This window comes from Neophocaena asiaeorientalis, unplaced genomic scaffold, assembly GCF_003031525.2.
Source record: "Neophocaena asiaeorientalis asiaeorientalis breed wild unplaced genomic scaffold, Neophocaena_asiaeorientalis_V1.1 scaffold476, whole genome shotgun sequence".
In the NCBI taxonomy this organism is placed as follows: Eukaryota; Metazoa; Chordata; class Mammalia; order Artiodactyla; family Phocoenidae; genus Neophocaena; species Neophocaena asiaeorientalis.
The window spans coordinates 1,704,431-1,723,283 of NW_020172178.1; the positions used below are offsets into that span (position 1 = coordinate 1,704,431).

Sequence of the window (18,853 nt, forward strand, 5' to 3'; positions counted from 1 at the left end):
GAAGGGAGGGCGAGGCGGCGGGAAAGGGCTGTGGCTCTCAGGCTTGGCCTGAACCATGCAGTGAATTCTGGGCAGCAACACCAACGAACGCAAGTACGTAGAACTCAACCAAATTCCTCAGGATTAAAATACGTATACTTTTTTCTCCTTCGGTTTCGAGAAGTCAGAGTGAGGGGAAAGGAAGAGATTAATTTAAACTCTTATAAAGGAAAACTGAATTTTTTTTCTCATTCTAAGAAACTTATACTTACCCTCTTGTTCCTACGGCAAAGGCATTCCTTTTAGTGCTTGGTTTACTGAGTTACAGAAAGGTTAGGTCAAAGCTTGAAATAACGGAATTCTTTCTTAACCAATACTACATTGGAAGTGGGTCCTAAAAACCTGGAAGCCGAACATTCTGTCCACTTGACTTCAGAATAACCAAATTCCCTTAAGGAATGTGTCAAATGTGTCACAGATAATCCAGGACCTGGAAAACATCAGTCAACGTGGCAGAATTTCAGGCAAACACACTGGTGTTATTTAAATCAGAAAAAGAACAAGGCAGTTGTTAGTAGATAACTCCACCAGTAGACGGGAAGCATAACTTGGTAAACAACGTTTTATCATATTAAAGTATGCGTTTTCAGATGACCATGGAATTAAAACACTTTAAAGGCATTTCTGCTACAACTATTTAAACTTGACCTGAATCAGAACAAGAAAAGAAAAAGACAAAAGGACACAAAGTGAACCGACCATAACTTTATTGGAGATTTACTTGGCTACAATTATTACAAAAAAAAAAAAAAAAAAAACGACTAAAGGTAATTGTGACCCATAAGGTGCAGACGCGGATTTCTGCAGCATGATTGCCGTATGAATGAATCACGTCGTGTTCCTTAGAAACAGCTGCAGCGTGTGATGGTAAATATTTTTTTGTCAATCAAATTATGTATGTGTTAGTTTTACTTGATTTTAGTCATTTTCCTTCACTCTATTTACAGCAGAAAAGCCAGAAATTTCACTTCCTGTTCACCTTTGCGTTTTTGCTATGTAACCAGTGAATTCTGAGTGCATCTATAAAATTTAAATTGTGGGTGACGTCCAAATAAAAATGGACTAGAGAAAAAAAACAATTAACGATTAAAATATATTTACACGTTAGCTTCAAAAGATCATTTTCACTGCTAGTGGAAAATACAATAGTCTCAATGCAAATTCCCTAGATATTGCTACTGGTGAATCCAACAACTTTTAAAATCATTTCAATATTCTTGGTCTTAAACATATCTTAAAAACTTCTCATGTACAATATAAAATAAAGAAATTTATTTGGAAATAATTAAGTTCCTGAAAAGTAATCAGTGGTTGAAAAAATATACCTATTTAAATGTAATTAAAATAACCATATAGGTAATAAACAAGACACGAGTTTCAATTCCGCAGCTAACACAAACTGGTTCGGGGCACTAAAAGAACTTCAGATGCGGTTGAAATGAAGACATCAAGGTCTCCGTTTGGTGGCTTAAATTTTGTGTAAAAGGATTAGACACCCTAACAGAGGAAGACAGAAAGTTTTAAATCAACTGGGCCTTAAGACTGAACTGCGGTAGGTCTGGGTCTCGATTAGTCTCTGCACTCTGCAGTTACACAGGCTGATGTCAGGTAACGACTAAAAGAGCCGACTGCTGGGTGAATAATTGTATTTATGAACTGAACCAACAGAACCAAAGTAGCCTCCAGTCTCTTACTATTCGGGCAGGGCAACTTGAATCTTTCTGAGGGCAAGCTATTATTAAGAGAGGAAAAATATTAGTATTTCAGAAGATAATTACAGGAGTGTTAGAGGTCATTCTAAATTTAATCACTTCACATAATGTAAAAGAGAAAAGAAAAAAAAGTAACAAACATCTTTAAAACATAATTAAGAGTTCAGTTAACAAATCTTCGTCATACTTTCACAAACAGTAAAAATGCCACAGACAAAAATGACCTATTTAAGTTGTGCAAGTATATGACACATTGCAGGCATTGTAATTATCTTTTTCAAATTCGGTAAATCAGAACAGCAGCGAGGCCAAACCACATTTTTTCCTCTCAGTTAAGCATATTTTCCTTGAAATGAGGTAAAGCATGGTACCAAGTGCAATGCTTATCTGTGCTACATGAACAGAACAGAGGGGAAAAAAGCTATTACAAAACGCAGCATAGTCAGGACTGCTGAAAGTGTATTATAAAAAAAAAAAAAAAATCAAAAAACACTTACAATGAAGGTTCATGCCAACTAACCTCCACACAATCACCGTAAGGAATTTCTGCAGTTGCTTTTCAAAACGCACCTGCCCAGTCCTTCCCGCACGTGCTGGCCGCACAGCCACACCAGGGGGGTTTCCAAATCACACTCGGTCTCACGTGGCAATCACAGGAACAAAAGGATGACAGACAAGGTGGTAAAGTGGAGCAACAAGAGTGATTTTTTTTCCCTTAATTAATGGATGGGAAACATTTCAATAAACGAAACTAGGGGAAAGTTTACAGCATTAAAAATCAGCAGCACAAAAGCGTTCATAACCATTTCATACGTCTAACTCATAGTTTTTATTTTTTAACTTAGTAACCAGGGGATCACAGATTGCTTCAAAGCGTGAGTCACAATTAAAACCAGCTATTGTCCTCCAACCAAAAAAATAAAAAAAGCAATAGCTGAAGTTTGCTGTTGATAAAAACATTTTGAATGGTAGCAGGAAATTTGAACCCCTGAGACTGTGTGACCTAATCTCATCCAAGTCTGAACTTTTTAGTATTAACAAAAAATACTCGTTTTAAGGTTACAAAATATATTGAGGCATTTTTCTCCCCACGGGAATTGTAACTGTGAAACAATCTGATTTGGGTGCCAGGAGGCCAGTGAATCCCCTAACACTGGGGATTAGTGCATTAGACACAACGCAAGGCCCTAAGCTCCTGGCATCAGGTAGTTTATAAATTATCAAGAGATTTGTGATACAACTTTCTCACGAATCACCCTCAAAAGTGAAATTCACATCCAGCCTTACTTGTTAATTGTATACATTTACAGTTACATAATCCAACAATTGCTTGGTTTTAAATTGCCAGGAGATCTTACATGGAGGTTTCTTAAAAAAAAAAACAAATAGAAGTCTAAGGTTCCAAACCAGAATTAAATATTTTAAACACGTGTCCACCCAAACTGATTTGCTCTCAAGCTCATTTAATAATTTAGATCTCAACTGAAGTTTAAGATTGGAGACAACAAATCACACTGGAGAAGCTTAACGTCCCCTTCACTCAGGTCTCCTTAGAAAGCAGAGCTGACAGTTTTCTGTGTGCACACGCACAGAGGTGTTTCTCTGGGGGTAGGTGGTGCAGATAAAGCAAGAAGTACAGTATTCAACTGCAATTTAAAACATAAATGCAGCATTGCATGAGGCATCACGTTCACAATGATGTGCTGGAAATTATTTAGACACCTCTGCTCAGCTTCTTGAATTTCAAGCATAATTAATGGGGCAAATTGCAGCAAAACTCTACTGGTATGTTGGTGGGAGTGCGAGACTGACCCACAGCTTTTAAAAAGGTAAATTAAGAGGTATTACAGTTACAGTGCAAAAAAAAAAAAATTAAAATTTCAAGCATAATACATAAACATAGCACCAAACAGGGGGAAAAATGCATGCAAAAGAACTGAGGTATTTAAATGAAGAGTGCCTACAAGTCTAATTAAAGAAACTTAGGCAAATGCCTAAAAATGCCTTTTTTTCTTCCTTTTCCAAAGATGGAAACAATGAGCTAGTTTATCTAAATTAATGGCCTAAATCACAGATGTATCAAAATTACGGCAGTTTATCGCAAACGTTAAACTTTCGTGGCATTGACAGCACAGCTTTGGTAGGTGAAATACGCATGCAACACTCTGAAAAGTACAGTAAGAAATGTATGTGAGAAGACTAAGGGTAAGGTGCTCTGTTTTGCTTCTTTAAATAAGTAACCAATCCATTATAAAATCTGCAGCATATTTTAGGTGTGATATGTCTAAAGTTTATTTTGTTAGAGCAACAGCCTACAGGGCAAAATTATTTGCCACAAACAATTTCCATCAGCGGAACTACCTAGCAGGAGGTTTTCAGTAAAACTGGGTATTTAGCCAACGATTATTTTTATGATGGTATTTTAAAAACTCCATAGACTACCTATTCTGGTTTTGAAAATGTCTTCAGTACACATATGACAGAAATTCTCATATAATCCCGTCATAAGTTAGGTTACAACTATACTAGTGAGTTGTAAGTATCACGCTGTCTCAAGGTCTAATGCATAATAACACAACGAAGGGAATGTAAAACGGTTTGTTCCAAAAAGATCAGAAATGAAAGAATATCCATGAGGGTTTTACTCTTAAGGCAAGAACCTCTTTGATGCAAGACAACATGGCATGAGAAAACTAAAATGTGATTTGCCAACATGCCAGCCAATGCTAATTAAAAATCTGTCCCTTACTATCAAGTGCAACAGCGACCAGGAAACATCATCTTACACGCTATAATGTGGAAAGGAAAGACAACACTGGCACACTTCTCTCGCAAGCTGCATCGCTCTACTCAGCTTATCAACTATGCAGGACTGGCACTGCCACACACACCGTCGGGTGTCAAGAGCTCTCAACAGAACCCTGGGGGCTATTCCAGGTTTAAGCTCCTTGGCCTCCGAACTCTAAGCAAAGCTGACAGAATTAAACTAAAACGAAACAAAACAAAACAAAAACTCTCAATAATTTCTTTGAACACTTGCTAAATGTCATCAGTAAAGCACTCTTGTGATTTAAACAAAGCAGAAGTGAGGAAAGAAGACAAGATTGTGTTTGCGCAAAAAACTAAAACTACAGTTAGTTCCAAAATTTTTATACATGTGTTAAATGTTTTATTCTGTAACCTATCTTGTTATCAAACAAACTTTAAATTCTGCCTTCAATTCGTTCCACTATCAGTTTTAAATCATCCTTTTCAACTTAAATATTTTCCACCTTAATTCTGCTTTTTTTTGCTTTTTTTTTTTTTTTTTAATTTTAAAAAGGGGTTTCAGCTGTTGGGAACCTGAGGTTGATTAGCTTTGAGGCTTCGTAGGGCTCTTCTTGCCGCTGCAGATTTGGCAATCCTGTAACTTCGGCCAACACCTTTGAATTTCCCCTTTCCTACTACTTCCACGGTGACTCTGACCTTGCCATCGTAAGTTCTCTCAGCCGGGCTGTAACAAAGCCAAACAGCTTGAATTAGAAGTCAGAAGTATTTATAATTATAGTCAGTCAGCACCAAGTATGTACTCTCAGGCTGAGAGCCCCCGACACAAGCTGACACCACACGAAGGAAACATGCGTTATGACTGCTGCATACTGCCAACAGACAGGGCTGCAGCTCTTTCTCTCACTCAGCGTTACTTTACAAAACAAAAAGAAGTCAATTGGGCTACAAACAGCAACTGCATAAGAGCGTGTCCCAGGGTAAGCATTTTTCAAAATCATTCGTGTATGGCATCTTCGAGAACTCTTCCCCCTTGTTTTTCAGTAAGTTAACTGTTTTCCACGCCTATTTTTGCTTACCTAAATTTGGCGGTTTCTGGTTCCATTTCAAGCAGTTCTCGCACAGGGGAACGGGGCACATTTGCAGAAAATTTTTCTGTAATCAAAATGAAAGAATAATGTGATCAGTACCCCTGAAGTTGTTTTTAACCGTGACTCTGCCTCTCTCGAAGGGGAGCAACTGTACCTATCAGCGGCCGCATCATAGGGTAGTACACCTGCCAAACCGTCTCCAGCGACATCCCGCTATCCATGTAAATGGCACCAGCAAGCGACTCGAAAATATCCCCCATGGCCTTTGGAACTTCAATATCCTCTTCCTTCTCTTCATCCTCCTCAGATCTCCTAAGCTGTTATAGGGAGAAAAGTGACTCGTAAGCAAAAAGGCCGCTTTGAAAGGCAGTCTACAGAGATGTGTTTCTTTTCTTGGATATGACTCTTACTATATCTTTAACAAGGGTAACAACATCAAACATTTATGACATGCCAATCACACCGTTAATAGGTTCTTCACAAACGTTACCTTACCTTAAAAAAAAAAAAAGAAAAAGAAAAAAAGCCCTTCCCTATTTAGTATTCTATAGTCAACAAAGGAAAAAAGATTACTTCCAAATAAAAACAAAAACAACCCTAACACGAACTGGAGACAGGCAATAAATTGATGGAAAAAAGTTTCATATTTCACTCATAATCACAGAACTGCACACTGAAACAGGGCTAGCCCCTGGCGGCTTGGCAAGGAGCAGGCAGAACACTCGTCGGTGCAGCGCGAGCAAGGGTGCGCACAGCCCTGGGGAGTGTAAACTGCCGCTTTTTCGACAGGGAAATTCTATTTGGAAGATATTTTCCTCCAAGCTCCCCTTTTATGAAACCACTTAATAAATGTTCACTATGACAGAGAACCTGACACACAGTAGGTACTCAGATTAATAGAATAAAAACTCACGTATGTATCAAACGCCTTTTAAAAGTTCATAATTCTTTGATGTGGCAATTCCGTCTCTAGGAATTCATCTTAAGGAGGTAACTGGATATTTAAGTATATTTACCACATCCACGTTTATTACAAACCCTAACAAAAAATACCTTAACCACCCAGTCGCAAAGGATTGTTTAAACGCATTACATTATAGCCATATACTCACTAGCGTGCAGCTACTGAAAGTTGTAATCCCAATTATTAACGATCGGGGAAAGTCATCCACAATATATTAAGTGAAAAGAATAGGGTATGGTACACTGTGCGTGCTATAATTTCATTTTATATCGTACATAACTTTATGTCTATGTACATTAGCAATAAAACATCACAAAATGTTAATTTCGGTTATTTGTATTTTCTAAAATACACACACATTACTTGTGAAAGAGAAATAAAAAGAAGAGGGGATAGTAATTTCTAAATGGATGGTTTAGCCACACAAAGTTCTATATAGTAGATGCTGACTACCGGAAAAAAATAAGATACTTACTGTTGTAGATGGGAATTTTTAAACTTATCAAGTTTAAGTCTCTCCTTTTACAAATGAGGAAATTGGGGCCCAGAGAGGTGGAGAGACTTTCTTAAGATCAAACAGTAAGTCAGAGAAGCCAGACCATGACATTCCCAATCAGTTTTTGTAACTTCTATACATATGTTTATATAAATGAAGGGAAGGAAAAGAATGAACAAAAACTAACAAAGCCAGTATGTCCAACTGTCATCAAAAGAGAACTTTGGGTTTAGCTAATTCCTCAACTTCTAAGCTTAAATATTTCTACAGAATGAGACTAGAAATAATATTGAATATATCTGAGATGGTTCTAATTCCTGGTCTCACCGCTAGCTGTGCTCCAACTCAGACCATTAATCTTGGAAGCGTGTGCAAGGGTGAAAGGGGAGAGGAAGGGCACTGCCTACTGATTCCCCTTCAGCACATCCTCCATCCCGTTCAACATGCTTGACCCTTCTGCCCCGTGGCTACACCTCAAAACCCAGGCTCTTCATTTCTCTCACAGGAGGCCAAGGAAATGCACTACTCCCTAACGACGGTTTGTGCGATTAAAAAACAGGAAGGTACAAATTAAAGAAAGAGTAATTAAAATGGCTACCAGAGTTATGAATGAATTCCATGACTTACAAGAAATCTACAGAAAGAAGAACAAAGGAATCAGAATGAGCAGAAGAAGAAATGCAAGTGCTCTCCTGGGTACCCAGGTATGTGGATGGATGTTAGTGAAGGATTAGAGGAGACTGGAAAGATCTCAGCAAAATCCTTTCCTACAAAATTTCAAAATAGTTCACAAACACATTAGAATTAGCTCTATCAACCAAAGAACCTTTGGCTCAACTTACAGTAGAAACCTCTCAAATTCCAGTCCCTAAAAATTTATAAGTTTGGTTTTTAAATGAGATTTTCCCATTTCCAGTAGAAGCAGAATATACATTTGTGATGCTTACCTGAGATATTAGCAAATACTCCCGACCTATTTTAAACACAAAGAAAGACAGAACCAACCACGCCGAGCTCTCACTGAGGTTAAAGCTCCTCTGGGGGCAGGGGGAGGGCTGCACCTCTCTGGCGTGCCTAAACGCCTGGAGCCCGAATCAAGGACTGGGGGTGGTGAAGCAGCTGAAAGCCCCCTGGCTCCCTCTCCTCGCCAGAACGACCACAGTATGAGTGGTCAAGTTGAAAAGGCCTCTCTGAAGACTGAGACCCATTCACTTCTCCCTGGAAAACGCAGAGCGTGCTGGGGACCACAACCCCGGCCTTCGGCTGGCTCTCTAGACAGCTCTGTCGAGAACCCTAGTCAGAAGGCTTATTTTAAACACTGACTTCAACATATCTTAAAATGGCACTAACCTCAGAATCCATCCCTTGCATTTCATTCTTCTCGAGCTGAAACTGCACAAAATCATCGATGACGTGGAAGAGCTCAGGAGAAACTGCTTTAAAGTACTTGTGGTAGTCATACTTCACAGCCAATGACGCAAAGATGGTGTTGTTGACCAGAGCCGAGCGCAGGTCAGTCAGGACCCCTGGGGAGTGCTGCCGTGGGTCTTCATAAAGGTGCTTGGTTATGAGGTAGTCCAAAATTGCATCTCCCAGGAATTCTAAGCGCTGGTAACAATCTGAGGGAAGATCCAAAGTGAAGCCCTGAGCTCCGGCAAAAACGTTTACACAATTTTCAAATAATAACTCAGATAAAGAACCGATCCCCCAGACACACTGAAAAGACTTTTTATTGGGATTCATTTTCATATATATTCTTCAGTGACAAAATTATTTGACATCATACGGAAGCCTCTGGAAATTAAATTCTAATGACAAATTAAGCATATTTCTTACATAGAAATTGGGGTCATAAAATTTTTAAGTGGCCAAAAGACTAATGCTCGTTAAGGAAAAAGCATTTCCCAAGTGCCATCATCATCACTCAACCCTTTTCCTCCGGCACTGTGCTGGCCAGGCAGGTGCTGGGGCACCATTCTAAAGGCTCCATCACACATCGTCACCTAGCAACGAACGCCAGACCCTGCACATAGTCCTGCCCCACACTCTGCTGTCAGCCCTGCACACTGTCCACTCACACTCTGGAAAGTGCGGGAGTGATACCATGCCTCGCCACTCCTGGGTTACATTTGCTACACAAGATGACAGTTAGTACAAGACAGTTTTCTTCTCAACTTGAATGAAAAATGTTGAATTAGACACAAACCAAGAGGCTGAGAAAGGAGAGTCGTGGAGGCGAGCAAAGACCTTAAGCAAAAATGATCGATGTCAAAATGTGAGAAGTTATCGACACTGATCAACACCTCTATCATCTCACAGTGATTAAAAAGAAGCTGTTCAGGTGAGATGAACTGGGAGATTGGGACTGACACATATACACTATTGATACTGCTATAAATATAGATAACTAGTGAGAACACACTGCATAGCACAGGGAACTCTACTTAATGCACTGTGGTGACCTAAACGGGAAGGAAGTCCAAAAGAGAGGGGAGATACACACATTTTGTGTGTGTGTGTGTGTGTGTGTGTGTGTGTGTGTATAGCTGATTCATTTTGCTGTACAGTAGAAAGTAATACAGCATCGTAAAGCAATAAAAATTAAAAAAAAAAAGAAGTCGTTCAACTGTGGAAACTGAGGCGGGAACAGAGATAGTGAGCTGCCCCCGCACAGCCGATGAGCTCAGAAGCAGGGCCCGAGGCAGACTAGAACCCAGGGCTCCTGCCAGTACAGCGTGGTAGAAAAGGAGGCCTCGTTTCTTCTCCACAAAGAAAAACAGGTTTTAGTTCCACCAGCCTTTCTGGTCCAGAGTCAGCTAATTTTTCGCTCTTGGCTTTCCGTTTTTCTGATCACCTTGGCCTACCCTGTTTTTCTCACACAAACTTTACACTCGGCTTTGGTTTTCTGAATTCAAGCGCTTATTACTCTGACACAGAAAAAAAATACAGACTTTAGCTGTTTCGAAAACTGAAGCCGATTTTGGTTTTAGGCGCCTATTCTCCCTTCTAATCAAATGGATCGGGAGCCTATTAAATAAAGGAGGAAAAAAAACACGGAGCACAGCGCAGAGCAGAAGGTGACAGCAGAGTCAGAGCAATGAAACCTTCCTGTGAAAGAGTTTCTTTTAATCGGCTCATCTTTAGATTTTAAAAGACCTTAAAGGGAGGGGGCTTTTTGTTCAGGAAGAACAATAAAAAGATGTGGAAAGACATCCAGAATACACGAATAAATTATTCAAGAACCAAAAGCAGCAGTGACCGGGCATCAGAAGGACATGGGCGGGGGAGCATAAAATGGCAAAAACACACCGAAATACTAAGGCCCGAACCTGTCTAATTATGCCGCATATCAAATGACAGAGACACGAGGAGCTAAGATAGCTCTGCTCCCAGCTGTCAAAGGTAAGGAACAGTCCATGCTCCCAAAAAGAAAGGCTTCTTTCACTTTCTTGTGCTTCCTCCCCGCACCGTGCACACTGAACTCTAACGTACATGCATAGATTATTCTTTTTACATTATTCTACAGAACAACTCCATGAACACAAGGTCTCATTTCCAGAGCAGTGAGCTCTGGTCTGGGGCTCCTTACCAGTGATAGTGTTGTAGTGGTAGGAGGCGTGTGTAAAAGCCTGTAGTAGGTAAGCCTTATTCTTGAATCTGTAGTTGATTTTCTTTTCGAAATTTTCAAACCCCGAGATAAGGTGACTCAGTGTCCTATCTGCATCTGGGTGATCAAACATGCACCTCGGTGGGATCTCCAAACACCCATACTCCACGTCTTTCAACACAGAGGAGCGGGGGCCAGCTCCAGAGGCGGCAGCGCGGCTCCCTGAAAGGTTCTTTTGTTGGCTGGTGAAATTCTCCCTGGTCGGGCACATGGCCTTTTCCCGATCAGTCCTCTTAATTACCGGGAGCACCTTCAGCCCCAGCGAACAGAGGAAAAGCTGAGCAGCCCTCTCACCACAGCTGGTTAAATAGCAGCCCAGCAGGGCTTCCACACAGTCGGCTATGCTTTTGTCAGCAATGCACTGCTCGGTGTGCAGGTCGTAAGAAATGGACTGTTTCCCTGTGTCAACACCACAGTTTTCTTCTGATGGATTCCAGAACCCCACCACAAAGTCATCCTCTTCAACAGCTTTGCTAGGATCCAGATAGCACATTGCATCCCAAGAGCTATAGTCAAAATCCTCAAAATCTGATGAAAATGGTATACTACCTAAGGAGGACTTTTTGGGCATTTTCCATTCATAGGCGGAATCAGTGGCTGAAAAAGCAGAAAGCGAGATTTTCTTGACAAAAGCTCCGGATCCCATCAGCATGCTATCTATGAACTTGATGTGCTCCTGGTCGTACTCCAGGAAGTCCTCCTCGTCGTCGGCGTCCTCCTTCGGAGCCCCCCACGTCAGGCCCCCCCCCTCCTCCTCCTCTTCGAAGTCATCGTCCAGCTTGCCATTAGCCAACATGCAGTCTTTTGTCTGCAAGAGGGAGAATGGGGAAGGAGGGGAGACATAGCTGCTGTTTTTAAAAGGGCCTGAGACTCAATAAAAGCAAGGGTTATGGATAATTTCAAATGACAACCACAAATACTAAAAGGCAACTTTCAAATCATGGCCATTTGTTTTCAATTAACATAAAATAAGTTATTTAATCATATAAACAAAGTAAAACACGTTCTTTGAATGTTCATTTTCTGAGTTATAAAATGACCTTTATCCAGTATGAAGCTTTAAGTCAAGGATTTTATACATGGATATAAAGTTTAAAATTAAGCTCCACAAGGCAAAACTTCAGCTAAGAATTCTGACTGTAGCAGGAGACACAAGGAAAGCTCTCATATGCTGATCACAGAGAGCTTCAAGTTGGCTGACAAAGTTTTAAAATGTTTTTTAAAAGATTTTCAAATTAATAAAATTAAATTCCAGATGTAGAAAAAGCGTTATCTTTGCAATTAAATAAGAGAATAATATGTAAACAGATCGAATTATTTTCTTTATAACATTAAAAATGTACAGTGGGGTTTCATAATAATAAGTTTTGGTCCCTATTTCCACTTCAAAGCTCATTCGCTACAATGTAAAACTAAACTACTTTGCTTGGAAACTAAAAGTGATCACTGTGAGCTAAGCTGTGAATTTGAGGAATTATGCTTTTCCCTTTCGGTGAGCTAGAGGAATCAGGGCAACAGATTATAGCATAACTGACAAAAATAGAAGACAATTTAGACTAACAGGAAACACAACAATCCAATTTCTGTCAGAAGATCTTTGCTAATTCCAATTTCTTTGGCAAAAGCTTATTTGTGAATGACAACCTTAATAATGGGCCAGGATTCAGTAATGATGTAACTTTTTTGCAATGCTAGAAAGATACCAAATTTCTGTTGTTCAATAAAAAAAATAAATAAATAAACAAGACTTTACTTGGGGGGGAAAGGCGGGAGGGAGTGCTTCAAGGAGGGTGTGCTTCAATTTCAATAGTGACAACTTTGCAGAGTATTCTGATAAAAAGGTTTTCAAACTTTGTCAACCATTTTTTTAAATGCTGCAAATATTCTCATTTTAAGCCAGACTCAAAAGAGATGCAAACAGTGCATTTGTTTGAAAAGAAATAAGTGCAATGAGCCAAGCCATCCATATACCTACCACTATCTGTCTATTTTAATTAAAAAGTTTACAAATTTTTTTCAAGAATAAGGAGGAAAACCAAAAAAAGAAAAAACCTAAAACGGTGGACACCTCTAGGGACTATTACCTAATAAAAATTACACTTTCCCAAGGTAACGTGAGATGTTTTTGACTAGCTGGTCCTTAGGAAAAAAAGGCCAAATTGCAACTAAAAAAAAAAAAATAAAGACTAAATAATATTTGTAATTTTAAAAAATCCTTATGTATCTTTAGTAAGATGCTATCATAACCAGACACTGGCAAAACTCACAACAAAGGCTGGGTTTTATCAACAAACAAGCTGTGTGATCTTGGGCAAAGTTCATTAGTGCCTTTGGGTTTTGGGTTTTTTTAATCTGCAAAATAGTGGGAGTCTACCTCACTAAATGGTTTCCAAGAGCATTTCAAGCTCTCAAAAAAAAAAAAAACGAAAAAAATACCCCCAAAAAAAACAAACACAAACAAACAAAAAAAAGCAAAACCACCAGCACGAAACTCCTTTTACAGTTCAAGTTCACTTTCCACCTGCGTTATTCCCACCTTCGGCGTCTGTGTGCAAAGCTTTCACTTAAACCTATCTGCTGAGGAGCGAGGCAGGTAGAACAGGAATGGATCCAGCATATGCTTTCCAATATCATATAATGGTCCATTTCAAGAAGTAGAAATTAGTAAATGAAAATATAAACAGTATTTAATGTATTCTAAGAACCAAAGTGCCAGGTCATTTGAAATGTTAAGGAAAATAATTTTATGTTGTATCTTAAAATAAAAAAATTTTTTTAAATTAAAAGGACACGCTAACATCACCTCTATGCTAATTTTTTTTTTTTATTTAAAGAACCAATGATACTATGAAACAGGATTTATAAGGCAGGATATGTGTTACTGGAATGTTTTGCAAAGAAATGCAATATTTCCTCTAAAGTTCTCAAAATCTTACACATCTTCCTCTAAGGTTCTATTTCTAAATTAATAACATATATAATTTTTCTAACCCAACTTGCATTAAAATATTCTCTTAATGCTTTTCCAGATAAGTTCAATTTCTGTAGTAAGGCGAATACTGCACGAGTTAAAAATATACTCAATGAGTAAGTAAAAATCAAAACAGAGTCACAGAGCATGCTACCTGGAAATGAAGTAACAACGAGCCAGTTTATCATTAGTGCAAAATAAATGCCTGAAAAATGAAACTGCCCGCGAGATGGCCTCCCAGCCAACCACACTGGACAGGCTGCTTCCACAGCTCTCCGGCTCGCAAGGCCCTCCGAGGTGCCCTCTGGTGGCCTTCGAGACAGGACAAAATGAAGCAGCTGCAGCTAACGTTTGGAGACTTAAAGTCATTGGCAAGATCTTAAACTATTTCCAGAAAACTACCTTTATGTATTTTTTTTTAAGGTCACAAGAGGAGAAATAGTCCTGAAAAAGCCCTGAGCTGCAAAAGCAAGATTTTACTGAAATTACTGCACATACAGATCGGAGATCATAGGTCACTGAAAAGTCATTTCACTGAACGGAGCTAAGGATCTACAATAAATCGTAATATGTAATATTAAAGTGAAACGTTACAGAGCTTTGCTTTTTTTTTTTGGAGTCACAGCATCAGATACTCTTTTGCCTTTGGAAAAGGAAGATCACAGAAATTGTTCTCCGTCAAAATTACAACACTTCTAAATTCATGAAAAGACATCTGTTTAAAGGAATTCATTCAATATATTGAATTTCTACTCTACTATAAACACACCAGGGAAAAGAAACAAAAAATTAATAGAACAAGACTCTGCCCCTCACCAGAAAATAAATCCATCCAGTTACCAAAAACTTACTATTTCATCTTTTTCCCATTTCTCTGTGTTACTTTTGTCTTGATTTACTACATAACCAGGAGGAAGCCAATTCACAGGGGGATCAAATATTGACACCACCATGCGGCTGGGCAGCCCCTTCTTTTTTCCAAGCCGATACAGATTACAGTTGCTGACCTTTAGCAGAAAAAATTTATAAGATACTTATCCGTGAACAGTCACTGCTGAAATTCACATAAGGCATTAACATAATTTTTTAGCTAAATATTCTTCATATTCCATAACTGGTCATCAATTATTCAGACTGTATAGTTTCTCTACCTCTTCATGATAGGAAATATTAAATTCTCATGTAATCTGATGATATAAAATTCAAACTGTTAATTGGGACTATCAAAATAGAAAAGAGTGCAATTCCACATAAGTCCAAGATGTCACAATATTCTCAATGAAATAAAAGGAGGAAATACCATAAACTCTAGCTATAAAGTGAAAACTGGCACTGAACTGAGCTAAAATAATTTTATGTTCCTAGAACCTAAGCTATGAATATGATTTCGACTGCAATGCTTTCTCAAATATTATTCCTTAGTTTTGGATGGCATTTCAAGATATTTTGTTCAACCATTTTAAAATAGAGCAAAAGGCAATAAAGAAAAGCTCCATGTTTACTGTCATCAATAAAACAGCTTTACTGTCTACCCTCTAGTCTGTTTCTCCTAAGGCCTCCATCTCCTCCTTAATTTACTCAAATCCATGTTTCCATCTCATTTTTACTTGGAAACCAAGGTCTAGAACGGTCAATCTCATTTTCATTTTCTAAAAACTGGGTTCCTTTTTAAGTACTTCATGAGCCCTTTTTCCACGTAACTCAATACCCCTGAACAAGCACCCACGTCGGAGAGGCGCTGGCGGGCAGCGAGGCAGAGGAGCGGTCCCTGGAGCCCGCAGGCTGGGCCGGGAGCCCCCCATGACGCTCACTCTGGGCCGAAGCCCTTTCCCACGCCGCCTGCACGGCTTAAGTACACGCTGGCTTCCCTTTCCACACCATGGGAACACAGCATCACAGATGCCAACAAGAGGGTAAAATACGACAGGGGCGTGAAAGGGACAGAAATCACATTCAAAGTCAGCAGAAATGGTCCGCCGGGTGGAAAAGGAAGAAGAGCTCAGTAAGGGCCCACGTGAGGCACAAGGTGGGGCAGGCAGAGCTCAGCCCGCAGAAACGGGGCGAGCAGCGGGGAAGGAACGACAGCAGGTGTGTGCGCAGGTCCCGCGAAGGACAGCCAGGGGCGGCAGCCCGGCCAGGACCCTTGGGGGCGGGGGGCACCCTGAAAGGGCCTTCACCACCGTGCTGCGGGAGCGACAGGGATTTCTGCAGCATGTAAGGAGTCAGAGCTTTCTGAGAAGACGATGGATGAACTTTCAAAAAGGAAAAGAATTCCCTTCTTACCTAGGAGTGTGCTGTTGCTTTGTGCTCATTCTCAGCCTCTGATACTTTCTTCCTGCAGCCACCCCTGGGAAATCTCATTTGTCCTCAATTATCACTCTCATGAAGACTGTTTCCCCAGACTGCACCTAAGTCCTAAATTCTTAATTACCTGAACATTCCACTTCCTAGGCCATGAGGTCTAAAAACTCTAGCCCCAACTCTTACTCCTATACTTCTGTCTTCCTCAGCACCAGCCCCGTCAGCAGCCCCAGCCGCTATGGCCGTTAGTTCTGCGTCACCCTCTCTACCGGGAGGCAGCAGAGAAGAGTGGGTGAGGCTATGGGCTCTGGCCTCGGTCACGCTCCCGACCATCCCAGACTAGCTGGATGACCTGCACGAGCCAATGAAACTCCCTAGGCAAGAGTTTTCTCAACTGCAAAATGGGGACATGTCATCTACCGCTGAGGGGCACGCTGAGAAGACTGGAAAGAGCAGGTGTGTAGAACACTCAGTGCAGTGCCTAGTGTTACAGACAACTTCAGAGGGAGGTCAGCGTAGTGGTCAAGAGCAAGGTCTCTAAAGCCAGACTGTCTAGGCCGTGCCACGTACTTGCCATGTTACCTTGAACAAGGTAATCTCTCCTGCCTCAGTATCCTCAGCTATAAAATGGGGACGACTGAAGTACACACAATCACAAAAAAAATAAAATAAATAGAAGTATACAGAATTAAATCAGGTAATTAATATATGTAAGGTGACGAGGGTAGTGTCTGGCTAGAGTTAGTACTCGTAGGTGTGGGCTAAGAACCTCATCGCCTCTGAAATCTCACTCCCCTCAGTGCTTTCCTTGCTGCCAGACTCTACATCTGTCTCATTTTCCACTTAAGCTTAGACTTCTTCAAAGGCCCAAATGATCACTCAGCTTGGTTAGGTTTTGCTTTTCAACTCATGCCGCATTCTGCTTCCAGCCTGACCATTTAAAACTACCGCTTTATTAATATTAATAGTCCCTTACACAAGAAGTACCCTCAACATGCACCTCATTCAAAACAGTGCTGACTCTTTGGCCTGGCACTGAAGATCCTCCATAGTACAGCTTCAGCCCACCCGCCTTTTTAAGTCTTTTCTCGGATCTTTCCACACTTTTCCCACAGTTTATTCACCGAGTCCTGACACGCTCTGCCATATGTTCCCTGTTTACACACTACAAACGCACCTCTTCTGTTAACGCCTCCCCTGATCACAAGTGATATTCCTTCCTTCTGAGCGCTCAGCAGTTTTGTGTGTTACTTGTCAAGCAGGTGCATGGCGCCTTGTGACATCTCTTTTATCATCATTTAAATATTTATCTTCGTTACTTTTCTTCCCTCAATCTTAATTCCATGCTAAATTTAGTGTCACTCCCACGGGGGTACAGAGGAGGCTCCAGCTGCCCTGTCGGGTGTGGCAATCCCTGCGGTAACACTTTCCTCATCCTCTGAAATTTATCCGATGCTTGAGACCACTTCTATGCACGCTGAGTAATATAACTGCTCAAAATCAAAGGACGCTTTCTTACCTTTTTGCTTCTCATATAGGAAAGGCGGCCCTCGTGAGCATCGGGATAAGTGCAAAAGAGATACGTGGTGATGGCATGCTTTAGAAAGGAGTCGCCAAGCATTTCGAGCCGCTCCAGGTTAAATCCATCACTAGCATTTGAAAGGGTCAAAGCCTGAAGAATAAGTCCAGGGTTTGGGCCAAGCGTTCTCGAGGAGTACCCGGGAGAAGGGCTCTGCTCAGAAGCCGTCCTGTCCGTGAGCGCCTTACCAGTCTCTGTAGTACCAGGCACGGCGGCCATCGTGGGACTTCCATCTGAGGTAGATTTGTTAGCATTTCCATCAAGGTATTTATTACTCAGTAGAGTACATTCATCGCTGGGCTTGGGCTGGTTCTCATAATTGTATAAATTCTGAACGGGATATGAGGTAGTTGGTTGTACAGGTATTTCCTGCTTGTAGTAATTCAGATGGTTTCCTTGGCAAAAGTCTCTGTTAGCTAAATCGTAACTGCCATTGGCGAGATTTTTATTGTAAGAAAGACCATTAATTGCTGTCAGATCTGTTGAAACTTCGATTTGGAGCTTACCAGGTGACTCGAACAGCGTTCTGCAGTTCACAGGCACGTGGTCGTGACTTTCTAGACAGGAGGTTCTGTTAGCACCTTGGCGCGCAGCGTTTTCAAGGACGACGACTGTGCTGAGCTTACAGGGATTCTCATTTTCAGCTGAAGAGGAGTTAGCGACTGAGATGAAAGACTTGCTGTCAATAGATTTTTTCCACCCGAAGTCTAAGTTGGGGTATCTGCAAAGACATTTTTATAGCTTTTCATCAGATCCTTCAAAAAGGCTAGGCTTAGAGCAAGAGCAATTTGAGTAAAAATTACATAAATGAAGATCCCTATAAATATACTCCTACCTTAGAAGATAAGTAAGTCTCCAAGGCAGAAATCAACACACCTGGAACTCTGCACAGTGTAAACCATCAAGTGGGACATGGGTCTCTGCACGCTGTAGGGCTTAGCTCGTGAAGCCTGGGGCCAGCCTACGGGACCTAGAGCCACCGACTGCGAGGGCTGGGACCCGAGGCCAGCCAGGTAACTAGCTGGGTAACCTGGGACAACTTACTTCGTGTCTCCGTACCTCAGCTTCCACACCTGGAAGAGGAACTAACACCTCTTACACCACAGGATCCTAACAATGAAACCACCTGACATGAGCTACAGCATTTAAGCCAGTGTCTGACGCTGTAGTAAGTACTCAATAAATGCAGGCGTGATCACTGCTATTATAAAGTTCCTCATTTCCTGAACCAACTTGGTCTTGCCAACTGGCTGATTTCTTTAGAATG

The 18,853-nt window shown here is 40.7% G+C and overlaps 1 protein-coding gene across 7 annotated transcripts in view; it reads right to left on the bottom strand.

Annotated features, from left to right (window-relative positions):
• Positions 1 to 729: 729 nt before the first annotated feature.
• The window catches only part of DICER1 (dicer 1, ribonuclease III), a 69,880-nt gene continuing 51,756 nt past the window's right edge, over positions 730 to 18,853 (bottom strand). For 6 of the 7 annotated variants that reach the window (XM_024758392.1, XM_024758382.1, XM_024758401.1 and 3 more), the window contains 7 exons: positions 17,527 to 18,307; positions 14,558 to 14,713; positions 10,658 to 11,543; positions 8,419 to 8,687; positions 5,763 to 5,925; positions 5,597 to 5,672; positions 730 to 5,244 (listed from right to left, as the gene is read on the bottom strand). In XM_024758392.1, coding sequence (XP_024614160.1) covers positions 5,079 to 5,244; positions 5,597 to 5,672; positions 5,763 to 5,925; positions 8,419 to 8,687; positions 10,658 to 11,543; positions 14,558 to 14,713; positions 17,527 to 18,307 — 2,497 coding nt within the window. In that variant the 3' untranslated portion in view covers positions 730 to 5,078. The remainder of the gene's footprint in view (positions 5,245 to 5,596; positions 5,673 to 5,762; positions 5,926 to 8,418; positions 8,688 to 10,657; positions 11,544 to 14,557; positions 14,714 to 17,526; positions 18,308 to 18,853) is intronic. The other variant, XM_024758409.1, reaches the window with a different exon arrangement.